This window comes from Lontra canadensis, unplaced genomic scaffold (genome assembly GCF_010015895.1).
Source record: "Lontra canadensis isolate GAN:19392208 unplaced genomic scaffold, GSC_riverotter_1.0 scaffold96, whole genome shotgun sequence".
Taxonomy (NCBI): domain Eukaryota; kingdom Metazoa; phylum Chordata; class Mammalia; order Carnivora; family Mustelidae; genus Lontra; species Lontra canadensis.
In genome coordinates, this window is record NW_022631090.1 from 4,452,559 (window position 1) to 4,467,305 (window position 14,747).

At 40.4% G+C, this 14,747-nt stretch overlaps 1 protein-coding gene across 1 annotated transcript; it reads left to right on the forward strand.

Annotated features, from left to right (window-relative positions):
* The first annotated feature begins 610 nt into the window (after nucleotides 1-610).
* Nucleotides 611-904, forward strand: SERTM2 (serine rich and transmembrane domain containing 2). Its single transcript, XM_032837039.1, has one exon. The coding sequence runs from the start codon at nucleotides 615-617 to the stop codon at nucleotides 885-887; it is 273 nt and encodes a 90-aa protein (XP_032692930.1). The 5' UTR covers nucleotides 611-614; the 3' UTR covers nucleotides 888-904.
* Nucleotides 905-14,747: the final 13,843 nt, after the last annotated feature.

Below are 14,747 nucleotides of genomic sequence, written 5' to 3' on the forward strand. Positions count from 1 at the left end.
GCCCTCAAGCCGTGGCAGCTGGGCAGGAACCTTACCAGCTCCATCCTGAGGGGAGACTCTGAGAGACAAGAAGGGTGAAAATTCAGATATGCTGAGCCTGAAATACACAAAAGCCTTTAGAAAGTCTCCTCACAGAAGAACCCAGTTAAATAACCACGTGATTAGTGTGCACACTTAGATGAGCCATAGGTAAAAGAAAGAACCTTTCTCCCACCGTCAAAGTAGAGTAAAAGTCTGATTTCACACTTGGTGATCTCTTGTGCCCATACCAGTATTATAGACCAGTTTCACCATTATTTGTTTTAATCAGTATGAGAGTAGGACTGTGGAAAATAAGAGTTATTTATATATTATTTTTTTTAATGATTAAGAATTTCTGACAAAACCTATTGAGGGATAGGGGTGCTGGGCTGGCAGACAGAGTGTAGCCATTGCCAAACTAGAACATCACCATTTTCTTGCTTGTGCACCACTGACTTGGTTCAGGTCGTGATTGCTTTGTGTAAGATTGTTAGAACACCTCCAGTGTATTCAGAAACGGTCTGAGTGACTGTGGAATGCCTTGAGGGCAATAGAAAGCAAAAAGAAACAGGTACCCACAGAAGTCTTGAGTGATGACGGAGGTGCATTTCAGGTACCATGGAAATCTCACCGGCCGGGCCCATTTCCCCACCCTGGCAACAGAGGTTGACACCACCTCAGATAAGTATTCCAACCTCTACATGTATGTGGGCTTATTCTTGAGCCTCCTGGCCATTCTCCTCATCCTGCTCTTCACGATGCTCCTTCGGCTCAAACATGTCATCTCACCCATCACTTCTGAGAGCACTGAAAGCGTCCCTCAGTTCACAGATGTAGAGATGCAGAGTCGAATCCCCACTCCTTAAAGCCAGGCTGACGACAGGCTTTAGTGGATCTCAGTAAACCCTTGGATGTTGATGTCCGGAAAAGCTTATTTTGTTGCACGTGGCTTCTCGTGTAGAGAAATCAACAAGTTGTTTATTGAATAAGCTGTTCGTGGTTTGTGTGTGTGTGTGTGTGTGTGTGTGTGTGTGTGTGTGTTGTTCTTTATCTTGATTCTGCTTGTGGGATATCTAAAAGGCTTAAGACTCGTTCTGTGCCAGGAATAAAGGAAATGGCAGCTGGTTGGGAGGGCAGGTTGCCATAGTAACCAAAGAGAGCCTGGGCCCTGAGCAAACCTCAGACCACAGAAATTCATATGCAGCTATTGTAAAAAACACAGGATCCCTGGAAGTTCCAAGAATAAGAAAGATCTGCTTTCACAGGGGTTAATGGTTCAAAGAGAGTACCCCTGAGAAAAGGACAAGCTTTAATTGAGCACTTGGACCCTAAAGACTGGCCTCTGCTGACATGAAGCTAAATCATGTCAGAGGTTAATAGACGGACCACAAACCCTTTTCCCAAAGAAACTATGATTTTATCATCCAAGGCCATTGGGTTTGTCCCAAACCAAAGAAGAGATTTAAAGAAACTGTTGAAGTTTAAAGAGCAAGTTTGCAGAAAGAAGTTGCTAGTCAACAAATTCATCTAGAGAGGGAAAATGTGCATTTTATATCTGTGTTATTACTATTACTAGGCTTTCAAAAACTTAGATAATGGCAGATGTATTACAAAAATCCAGAATCATGAGCTTCCCCCAAACCAAGGGAAAAGTAAGTCCAAATGTGGTCATGACAATGAAACTTCCATTATATGTGCAGTTTCTTTATCTTTTTCCTCCCTCCCTGTCACGTTCCAGGATTGAGTTGCACCAAAATATGAATTTTGTTTAAAGATGGCCCTGGCAAAAAAGACCCAACTAGACTTTAAAGCAGAAATGAAATAATCTTGGTATTCTGTCATTGTATGATTGTGGCTTTGGACAAAACATTCAAGCCTCTGGGTGCCAGGTTTTTCTTTCTGAAAAATGATCAGAGAGCTATTTAGTCACAGGGCTCCTTTTAGATCTGAGTGTAAGAAAAAGACAAAGGAGGAAAAGACTAAACACCACCCTCCTGCAAATCCTTATTAAGATCAATGTCCTCAAATGTCACATTTGTCTTTCCTGGAAAAGGCATTTCCCTTCCTGATCCCTGCCAAAAGATGAAGTGTTTCCCTTATTACCTATAAGAGAAATATATTTTTTAAAAATTCCATTCTCATAAGTAGCCTAGTACGCCAGTAGTACAGAATTTGATTTTTTTAAAAAATGAATGTTCCAAAAGGGAACCAAAGGAGAGGAGTCCTATTTACAAATTAGAAATGAGAAGGCGGGTCATCTACTTGCCGCCAAAAAACGAACACGCACATTATCAATTTCTACCTGCTTAAAATAATTCTATCCGCCTTAAAAATTAGTTCTCTCTGGCCCCTAAAGGGTGATCATCAAATGTCACAGGGTGCTCCCTCGGGAACTGCGGGTGTGGTGAGGGAGAAATGGCCTGGACTGGACCGCAGGTTAATGCCCCCTCCGCCAGACATGCAGCTCTCTAGTCTGTTACCAATTTAGATTGGCCCCTTTACTCTGATCTAAATCTAGCTTGGTGGTGAAATTCCCAAGTGCTTTCTACTTTTATACAGAGTCATTTGCCAATACTCTTCTCTCCAAGGGGCTGCAAAGTGTGAAATCCCCACATGCAGAGCTAAACTTAGCAGCAAGTCTGCTGCCTCTGGCTCACTTGTTACAATAAGCGGACCTTGAGAGTTGGCAGCTGATTTCTGCACCATTCAGAAGAGATCGGCAGGCAGGCTAAGACTCCAATAGGGCATGTACTTCCTTTTAGTCATTACATTTTCCAAAACACATAGTGACGCTTATATTATTACATTTGGTGGTTCAAGTTGTGTCTGCCCTCAACAGCCAGACTCCACATACCCTTCAACATTTTAGTTCTTAGCAGCCTTACACGGACTTCATCGAGGGCTGGCAATGTCTCCCACAATTTCTTAAGGACACAAATATCCCCTTGCTCCAGGCTCTCCCTTTTGTGCTCGCAGTATTTGAATGCACTTTACGGTTAGGAAGTCAGTGGCTGGATAACATGAGGGAACTGAGGAGACTTTCAACAGCGGTGACTAGCAAGATACTCAATGCCTTGTTCCCAGAGCTGATGAAGAGACAGGCTACGAATTCATTCCTGTCCATTTGACCTCCTGAACCCTAATTTCTGGACCTTAAAACTACTCTTTAATCACTGGCTTGGATGAAGAGTCCTGATTTATGATTAGGTTACTCACCTGGAAAACAACCACCCTCTTTCATCACAACTGCCCCCATGGGACCCAGATCTTCACTGAGCATTAACCAAAACCCACAGCACAGTTGCACTAAAATGGTGACCTAACCAATGCCTCCCCCACGCAATTTCTAGTGATAACATAAATGGAGGTGCATCTAAGCAGATGTGTCATTATGGTGACTCACATGCTATTTAATCTTTAAAAATAAACCGAATGTTTTCATCATAGCAAAATTACTGTAAAGACAATAATTTTTCCATTTGTATTAATTTTATTCTATCCCTCGATATATTAATTAACATACATTACTACTCAAAGAGGCAGCTAGAGCAATCAGTGAGCATAATTTGAATTTATCCATCTATCCAAAATGCTGACTTGGCAACTCCCTCCCCTATCCCCACTCTCCAAAAGTTGCATGATAACCTAAATGTATATAAACAGGTTATTTATGTGTAGATCTGTTTTAAGGTGAAAGAATGATTCTTTACTTTTTATTATGAGGACCCATAGGAAATTGTCATTTCCATAGGTCAAAAGTGCTCAACTCTCCACGATTTCATGTAATTCAACTTAATAAAAAGAAGACTCACATATGAACTTTCTAAATGGTACACTCTCCTAATATGTTTAAAAGTAATTCAATTTCTAAAAATGTACCTTGCATACATTTCAGAATCATGGGTTGTATAAAACAAGGTATATTGTAAAAAGACATATGTATTATGTATGTAGGAAATATTAAGGTTAATCAAGTAAAGATGTGTTCATCCAGCCTAACCTTTCCATCCATGCCAAATCTGAAGCTTTGGACTCATAAGTGACTTTGACTGCTACAGACCCCACTGTACTTACTATGTAGGTCAGAGAGGTCCACTTGATTCAATGAAATGGCTATATTTAGTAATACATTTATTCACCTGCATTTGTACTAAAGGAACTTTTTTTTAACAAAATGAAGAACTGTGTAAAAAAAATTTGGTTTCTTTTGTTTGAAGTTGCCAATATTTCAGATAGATTCATATGGTATAAAAACAAACCTAATATTTCAATTACTATTTAGCATGTCATTTTTGATCCCTGGAAAATAAACTTCTTAGTTTGCTGATAATACATATCTATTGTCTGAAGAATGTAAAGAACATTAGTCTCTTCACCCTGATATAAATTGGAACAGCTGTAATTTGTGGAGTTTGTAATTTTTTATTTTTATTTTTGAGAGAGAGAGAGAGAACGTGTGCACTCAGCACATTGCCTGACTCAGGGCTTGATCTCATGACCTGGAGATCATGACCCGAGCCCAAATCAAGAGTCCTACACTTAACTGACTGAGATGCCCTGTGGGATTCATAATTTTGAGATGTCGTTATTTCTTCTTGTCGTTATTTCTTCCCCGCCTTTATTTTCTTCTGATTTGCAAAGTTATTGATGCATTTGTTTCTAAAGTAGTAAGATGTGAAAAATAGATAATGAATGCCAGCTTCCAGTGAAAGTGATCCAAGAGTGAGATAAGGCATCTAAAATATCAGTCTTTCAACATTTCCCTCCCCTCATAGGTTATCAGTCTTAATGTACCTTTCCCTGTGCTTTCTTTATTTGATCCTCACAGCCACCCTGTGAGTAACTGGGTGGAGGTATTATAGTCTGTGTTACGTGAACACAGAGGTGATGGAGGCATTCATGGTTACACACAGGCTGAGTCAAGACGACACTGTCAGTCTTTGAACTCCTAGTTTAGTACTCATCCCACCATGCTTTGCTTTCTGAGCACTGAATAGATATTTCAAAGCTTTCCATGCTGCAATACTCCAAGTTCTGCCAGCAACAATTGAGCTCTCTAGATGATTAACTCCCTGTGCCCAAATTCAAAACAAATGGGCAGAATTCCTCCATCTCTTCAATTTTATAGCCAGAGCAATGCATATTAACAGACTGTAGGAGAGTTTACACAAAGGCAGATCCTGCAGCTTTAATTTACATGAATGAAGGGAAGAGGCAGAAATATGGATGGATTATCACCCGCAATGCAAATCCCAATCCTCTGATCAGTTGACTTAACGCCCACAGCCAATGCCAATCCCTCATATGCATGATTATCTCTCATCTCACCCCTAGAAAAGAGAACACCCCCCTCTTAGGTAAAAATAGTGCAGTTTTAAAAAACTGTGTAGTGTTCTATGTGTAAACAACAGTTCTATTTGTGCTCTATAATAGATGCAATGACATTAAAAGGGAGAGAATTGTTGGCTAAAGGAGGGTCCTCCAGCCACAAAGAATGAATTGTTGTACCTGTAGGAAAAGGAGACAAAAATATGGAACATAGGTACGGCAGGACAAGGAAGTACACCTATTAAATATAAGTGAGGAGATTTTGAAAGATAACTTGAGCAATTCTAGGTATTCCGATTCATTTTCACATCAAGTAATTATTGAGGACATCATGTATGGACACAGAGGAGAATAAAAGAGACAGATTGTACACTGTACTAGACTAGGTTCTGCAGATCTAATCTGCAGTGGGCAAGTTTGCAATCTGGCAAAAATAATGAGTACCTAAATTCATTCATTCATTTATTCTCTCATTCAACATTTATTCAGCACCTCCTGTATGTGCTAGCTGTGAACACAAGGCACAGCCTATGCCCTGGTGAAGGTTATAGCATACTGAGATAGACACCACCAATCAGTTTGTTACGGGGATACTATATTCTAAAGACAAGGCATAGAGTGCTTGGGTACAGATAAAATGGCAGGGATGCTGCCTTTCCAGGCCTAGAATGTCAAGAAAGACTTGACTGAGGAGATACTATCTAAACTAAAATCTAAAGGATGTGTAAAAGGAGAGAAGGGGGCAAACCTTCTATTGTGGACAATGCTATAGGGTTTTTTGTTTTATTTTTAGTACAAAGAGGAAGAGAACTCTTGGAGGAATATGGAGGACAGATTGAAGAGTGGCAAGAGTGGATGTAGGGTGACCACTTGACAGACCATGGCAGTGGTTCAGAAGGGTAATAAGTCTAAGGTAATACCTTAGACTTGCCACCAACAAGTGGTAGTAGGTAGGGATAAAGAGAAGTGGGTAGCTTGGAGATAGACTTGGAAGATAAAATCAGCATTACTTGGTGATGAATTAGATAAGCAGTAAGTGGGGTAAGTAAGAAGGAGGAGTCTAGAATGACTGGTTTGAACAAGAATGGTGGCTGTATTCACTGAGACACAGAACACTGGTGGAAAACTGGATCAAAGGAGATGTGAATTTGGTTTCAGACATGTTTAACTTAATGTGCCTCTGAGGCATCTATATGCAGTGTTGAATAGACCATTGAATATACAGGTCTGGAGCTCACATGAACATAAACATCAGAGGTGTTCATAGATGTGATTGTCCAGGGAGGAGGCTGTAGAGTAGACTGAAGAAAGGACAATAATGTAATACAGGATAAGCCCAAATATGCTCCTCCCTGTTTGGGGATGATTAGAGACTTATCAAGCAGGTTGGAAAGAAGATTAGGCTTAAGGGTTTACAAACTAAGATTGCCCAGAGAAGCTTGGGAGCAGAAGTAGAAAGTCCTTTGGGGAGAGGGAGGACTTCAGCCTGCGGAGACCAAAATCATACAGTAAGTACAAAGGTTCAGAGCAGGACCAGAAATAAGACGGAAATAGAGCCAATAATCAGAAGCCAGAAACTAATGGAACAGTGTAGGTACAGTTATAGAATAATATAAAAAGGATCCCAAGAGTCTGCAGTGACACAGCGTGGGTTGGCAGACACAAGAATGTGATTGTGTAGATCATGGCTCCAGCTGGAAGCAGGTGGCATTCTCAAAAAGGGAGAGTAAAGAAACCTTAAGGAAAGGAGTATTTACAAAAGGGTCGGTAAGATTAAGGGCTAACAACAGATGGCAGAGCACCTAAAGACTAGCAGCAACAGAAAGCTTCTATGACCACTCCTGTGCTTGAAGTGGGCAAAGGGAGGGAATCATGATTGGAATCTGGCCTGACATGTAGCCATGAGGAAGAAACCAAAAAGCTATGGCCTTAGATAAAGAGACAAAGCCAGTAGGGGGCTAAAGAATTAAATACCCCACTTTGTCCTCTACCTTCCATTCTGCTGTTGCAGACAGAATCTACCTGGATGCCACAGGGCAAACAAGCCCAGGTAATGCAGTTTGTAGAGGTCAGCCTCCTAAACAAAGAGCAGAGTGGAGAAGCTTTATGCACATGGACATGGAGAAGACAGGGAATCTCCTGCACATAAGTAAGTAGCCATATTGGGATGGCTTAAAGATCTGACTAGCGGTTTCCTGAATAAGATTTTACCAAAAAGTGATAAAGCATTACTACTGGCTTTGAAAGTAGTTATATCATTCAGTCCGATCAGAAAAACCAAAACCACTCTAGCTTTCCAATGGAGGGAATTTAATATAAAGACTTGATACATATGATAGAAGAAAACCGGGAAGAGTGAAACAACCTACAGATGAGCAGAAGCAGAAAGAACCACCAATCCTAAAGCTTAAGAATTAATGGGAAGGGGGAGGAGTCAAGATGGCAGAGGAGTAGCAGGCTGAGACTACTTCAGGTAGCGGGAGATCAGCTAGATAGCTTATCTAAAGATTGCAAACACCTACAAATCCAACGGGAGATTGAAGAGAAGAAGAACAGCAATTCTAGAAACAGAAAATCAACCACTTTCTGAAAGGTAGGACTGGCGGAGAAGTGAATCCAATGCGACGGGAAGATAGACCGCGGGGGGAGGGGCCGGCTCCCGGCAAGCGGTGGAGCAACGGAGCACAAAATCAGGACGTTTAAAAGTCTGTTCCGCTGAGGGACATCGCTCCAGAGGCTTAACCGGGGTGAATCCCACGCAGGGTCAGCGTGGCCTCAGGTCCCGCAGGGTCACAGAAGGATCAGGGGTGTCTGAGTGTCGCGGAGCTTACAGGTATTAGAACGGGGAAGCCGGCTACAGAGACAGAGCCGAGGAGTGACTCTCAGCTCGGGGTTACCTTGAACCGGTCACAGGCTCGGTCAGCTCAGAACGTGGCCGGAGGCCAGGGTGACGGGAGTAATTGGGTGCTGTTCTCTGAGGGCGCACGGAGGAGTGGGGCCCCGGGCTCTCGGCTCCTCCGGGCCGGAGACTGGGAGGCCGCCATCTTCATTCCCATCCTCCGGACTCTACGGAAAGCGCTCAGGGAACAAAAGCTCCCGAAGGCAAACCCGAGCGGATTACTCAGCCCGGCCTCAGGTAAGGGCGGTGCAACTCCGCCTGGGGCAAAGACACTTGAGAATCACGACAACAGGCCCCTCCCCCAGAAGATCAACAAGAAACCCAGCCAGGATCAAGTTCACCTACCAAGGACTACAGTTTCAATACCAAGGAGAGCAGCGGAATTCCAGAGGAGGAGAAAGCAAAGCACAAAACTCATGGCTTTCAACCCATGATTCTTTAGCCTTGCAGTTAATTTAATTTTTTTTCCTTTTTCAATTTTTTTCTCTTCTTCTGCTGAATTTTTTTAACTTTTACCCTTTTCTTTTTTAACGTTTTTTTAACTAGTTTATCTAATATATATATATTTTTTTCCTTTTTATATTTTTTATATTTTTTCCTTTTTATATAAAAAAAATTTATGGAAACAAATGATAATGAAAACACAATGGTTCAATATCTGTGGGACACAACAAAGGCAGTCCTGAGAGGAAAATATATAGCGGTACAAACCTTTCTCAAGAAACAAGAAAGGTCTCAGGTACACAACCTAAATAAAATATATTTTATATTTTATAGTTTTCTTTTTTTAATTGTTTCTTTTTTTTTTTCTTTCTGAACCTCTTTTTATCCCTTTCTCCCCCCTCACGATTTGGGATCTCTTCTGATTTCGCTAAAGCATATTTTCCTGGGGTTGTTGTCACCCTTGTAGTATTTTACTTGTTCCTTCATACACTCTTATCTGGACAAAATGACAAGGCGGAAAAATTCACCACAAAAAAAAGAACAAGAGGCAGTACCAAAGGCTAGGGACCTAATCAATACAGACATTGGTAATATGTCAGATCTAGAGTTCAGAATGACGATTCTCAAGGTTCTAGCTGGGCTCGAAAAAGGCATGGAAGATATTAGAGAAACCCTCTCAGGAGATATAAAAGCCCTTTCTGGAGAAATAAAAGAACTAAAATCTAACCAAGTTGAAATTAAAAAAGCTATTAGTTAGGTGCAATCAAAAGTGGAGGCTCTCACTGCTAGGATAAATGAGGCAGAAGAAAGAATTAGCGATATAGAAGATCAAATGACAGAGAATAAAGAAGCTGAGCAAAAGAGGGACAAACAGCTACTGGACCACGAGGGGAGAATTCGAGAGGTAAGTGGCACCATAAGACGAAACAACATTAGAATAATTGGGATTCCAGAAGAAGAAGAAAGAGAGAGGGGAGCAGAAGGTATATTGGAGAGAATTATTGGAGAGAATTTCCCCAATATGGCAAAGGGAACAAGCATCAAAATCCAGGAGGTTCAGAGAACCCCCCTCAAAATCAATAAGAATAGGTCCACACCCCGTCACCTAATAGAAAAATTTACAAGTCTTAGTGACAAAGAGAAAATCCTGAAAGCAGCCCAGGAAAAGAAGTCTGTAACATACAATGGTAAAAATATTAAATTGGCAGCAGACTTATCCACAGAGACCTGGCAGGCCAGAAAGAGCTGGCATGATATATTCAGAGCACTAAACGAGAAAAACATGCAGCCAAGAATACTATATCCAGCTAGGCTATCATTGAAAATAGAAGGAGAGATTAAAAGCTTCCAGGACAAACAAAAACTGAAAGAATTTGCAAACACCAAACCAGCTCTACAGGAAATATTGAAAGGGGTCCTCTAAGCAAAGAGAGACCTTAAAAGTAGTAGATCAGAAAGGAACAGAGACAATATACAGTAACAGTCACCTTACAGGCAATACAATGGCACTAAATTCATATCTCTCAATAGTTACCCTGAATGTTATTGGACTAAATGCCGCAATCAAAAGACACAGGGTATCAGAATGGATAAAAAAACAAATCCCATCAATATGTTGCCTACAAAAAACTCATTTTAAACCCGAAGACACCTCCAGATTTAAAGTGAGGGGATGGAAAACAATATACCATGCTAATAGACATCAGAAGAAAGCAGGAGTGGCAATCCTTATATCAGATCAATTCGATTTTAAGCCAAAGACTATAATAAGAGATGAGGAAGGACACTATATCATACTCAAAGGATCTATCCAACAAGAAGATCTAACAATTTTAAATATCTATGCCCCTAATGTGGGAGCAGCCAACTATATAAACCAATTAATAACAAAATCAAAGAAACACATCAACAATAATACAATAATAGTAGGGGACTTTAACACTCTGCTCACTGAAATGGACAGATCATTCAAGCAGAAGATCAACAAGGAAATAAAGGCCTTAAATGACACACTGGACCAGATGGACATCACAGATATATTCAGAACATTTCATCCCAAAGCAACAGAATACACATTCTTCTCTAGTGCACATGGAACATTCTCCAGAATAGATCACATCCTCGGTCCTAAATCAGGTCTCAACCGGTATCAAAAGATTGGGATCATTCCCTGCATATTTTCAGACCACAATGCGCTGAAGCTAGAACTCAATCGCAAGAGGAAATTTGGAAAGAACCCAAATACATGGAGACTAAACAGCATCCTTCTAAAGAATGAATGGGTCAACCAGGAAATTAAAGAAGAATTGAAAAAATTTATGGAAACAAATGATAATGAAAACACAATGGTTCCATATCTGTGGGACACAACAAAGGCAGTCCTGAGAGGAAAATATATAGCGGTACAAACCTTTCTCAAGAAACAAGAAAGGTCTCAGGTACACAACCTAACCCTACACCTAAAGGAGCTGGAGAAAGAACAAGAAAGAAACCCTAAACCCAGCAGGAGAAGAGAAATCATAAAGATCAGAGCAGAAATCAATGAAATAGAAACCAAAAAAAAAAAAAAAAACAATAGAACAAATCAACGAAACTAGGAGCTGGTTCTTTGAAAGAATTAATAAGATTGATAAACCCCTGGCCAGACTTATCAAAAAGAAAAGAGAAAGGACCCAAATAAATAAAATCATGAATGAAAGAGGAGAGATCACAGCTAACACCAAAAAATACTGACAATTATAAGAACATACTATGAGCAATTCTCTGCCAACAAATTTGACAATCTGGAAGAAATGGATGCATTCCTAGAGACATATAAACTACCACAACTGAACCAGCAAGAAATAGAAAGCCTGAACAGGCCCATTACCAGTAAGGAGATTGGAACAGTCATCAAAAATCTCCAAACAAACAAAAGCCCAGGGCCAGACGGCTTCCCAGGGGAATTCTACCAAACATTTAAAGAAGAACTAATTGCTATTCTCCTGAAACTGTTCCCAAAAATAGAAATGGAAGGAAGACTTCCAAACTCATTTTATGAGGCCAGCATCACCTTGATCCCAAAACCAGACAAGGATCCCATCAAAACAGAGAACTACAGACCAATATCCTTAATGAACACAGATGCAAAAATTCTCACCAAAATACTAGCCAATAGGATTCAACAGTACATTAAAAGGATTATTCACCACGACCAAGTGGGATTTATTCCAGGGCTGCAAGGTTGGTTCAACATCTGCAAATCAATCAATGTGATACAACACATTAATAAAAGAAAGAACAAGAACCATATGATACTCTCAATAGATGCTGAAAAAGCATTTGACAAAGTACAGTATCCCTTCCTGGTCAAAACTCTTCAAAGTGTAGGGATAGAGGGCACATACCTCAATATTATCAAAGCCATCTATGAAAAACCCACCGCAAATATCATTCTCAATGGAGAAAAACTGAAAGCTTTTCCGCTAAGGTCAGGAACACGGCAGGGATGTCCGTTATCACCACTGCTATTCAGCATAGTACTAGAAGTCCTAGCCTCAGCAATCAGACAACAAAAGGAAATTAAAGGCATCCAAACCAGCAAAGAAGAAGTCAAACTATCACTCTTCGCAGATGATATGATACTATATGTGGAAAACCCAAAAGACTCCACTCCAAAACTGCTAGAACTTGTACAGGAATTCAGTAAAGTGTCAGGATATAAAATCAATGCACAGAAATCAGTTGCATTTCTCTACACCAACAACAAGACAGAAGAAAGAGAAATTAAGGAGTCAATCCCATTTACAATTGCACCCAAAACTATAAGATACCTAGGAATAAACCTAACCAAAGAGACTAAGAATCTATACACAGAAAACTATAAAGTACTCATGAAAGAAATTGAGGAAGACACAAAGAAATGGAAAAATGTTCCATGCTCCTGGATTGGAAGAATAAATATTGTGAAAATGTCTATGCTACCTAAAGCAATCTACACATTTAATGCAATTCCTATCAAAGTACCATCCATTTTTTTCAAAGAAATGGAACAAATAATCCTAAAATTTATATGGAACCAGAAAAGACCGCGAATAGCCAAAGGAATATTGAAAAAGAAAGCCGAAGTTGGTGGCATCACAATTCCGGACTTCAAGCTCTATTACAAAGCTGTAATCATCAAGACAGCATGGTACTGGCACAAAAACAGACACATAGGTCAATGGAACAGAATAGAGAGCCCAGAAATAGACCCTCAACTCTATGGTCAACTAATCTTCGACAAAGCAGGAAAGAATGTCCAATGGAAAAAAGACAGCCTCTTCAATAAATGGTGTTGGGAAAATTGTACAGCCACATGCAGAAAAACGAAAGTGGATAATTTCCTTACACCACACATGAAAATAGACTCAAAATGGATGAAGGACCTCAATGTGAGAAAGGAATCCATCAACATCCTTGAGGAGAACACAGGCAGCAACCTCTTCGACCTCAGCTGCAGCAACATCTTCCTAGGAACATTGCCAAAGGCAAGGGAAGCAAGGGCAAAAATGAACTATTGGGATTTTATCAAGATCAAAAGCTTTTGCACAGCAAAGGAAACAGTTCACAAAACCAAAAGACAACTGACAGAATGGGAGAAGATATTTGCAAACGACATATCAGATAAAGGGCTAGTGTCCAAAATCTATAAAGAACTTAACAAACTCAACACCCAAAGAAGAAATAATCCAATCAAGAAATGGGCAGAAGACATGAACAGACATTTCTGCAAAGAAGACATCCGGATGGCCAACAGACACATGAAAAAGTGCTCCATATCACTCGGCATCAGGGAAATACAAATCAAAACCACAATGAGATATCACCTCACACCAGTCAGAATGGCTAAAATTAACAAGTCAGGAAATGACAGAAACTGGCGAGGATGCGGAGAAAGGGGAACTCTCCTATACTGTTGGTGGGAATGCAAGCTGGTGCAACCACTCTGGAAAACAGCATGGAGGTTCCTCAAAATGTTGAAAATAGAACTACCCTATGACCCAGCAATTGCACTGCTGGGTATTTACCCTAAAGATACAAACATAGTGATCCGAAGGGGCACGTGCACCCGAATGTTTATAGCAGCAATGTCTATGGAAAGAACCTAGATGTCCATCAACAGAAGAATGGATAAAGAAGATGTGGTATATATACACAATGGAATACTATGCAGCCATCAAAAGAAATGAAATCTTGCCATTTGCGACGACGTGGATGGAACTAGAGGGTATCATGCTTAGCGAAATAAGTCAATCAGAGAAAGAAAACTATCATATGATCTCCCTGATATGAGGGAGAGGAGATGCAACATGGGGGGTTAAGGGGGTAGGAGAAGAGTAAATGAAACAAGATGGGATTGGGAGGGAGACAAACCATAAGTGACTCTTAATCTCACAAAACAAACTGAGGGTTGATGGGGGGAGGGGGATTGGGAGAGGGGGTTGGGTTATGGACATTGGGGAGTGTATGTGCTATGGTGAGTGCTGTGAAGTGTGTAAACTTTGCGATTCACAGACCTGTACCCCTGGGGATAAAAATATATGTTTATAAAAAATAAAAATTAAAAAAAAGAAATTAAACTGTACTAAAAATTCCTTACAAAAAAAAAAGAAGTAATGGGAAGAGGTAATATCATCAGAGCTTAGCAGCTGGGACCCTCTTTGGTCCCCCAAATCATGGGACCACAGAAGGGGCTATCTGGTAGAATCTGGGGCCCTAATGGAAAGGGATCTTTGGCAGGAGCTACAACCACGAAGGAGAAAGATTTTGAGCCATTTTTGGAAAAGCATGTTGTGGCTGATTCATGTCTTCTGTGGCAGAAAGGCTAGTGGAAACATATGTGCCATAGATCTTTTGTTATGGACATTGGTATATTTCCTTATACCATGTCTGCGTAGCATGGGTAGAGTGTTACTATAAGAGCTAGCTAGAAGCAGAATTCCTCTCAGGAAGAAAACTGTCCTTATCTGACAGAACACTTATTAATAGGCCATTTCAGTTGTGGAAAGATAACACTCAGAGTATAGCTGGTTTG

Bases quoted from the DNA above. Each gene is read 5' to 3' on its own strand.
- SERTM2 (XM_032837039.1), top strand. From the start codon at position 615: ATGACGGAGGTGCATTTCAGGTACCATGGAAATCTCACCGGCCGGGCC.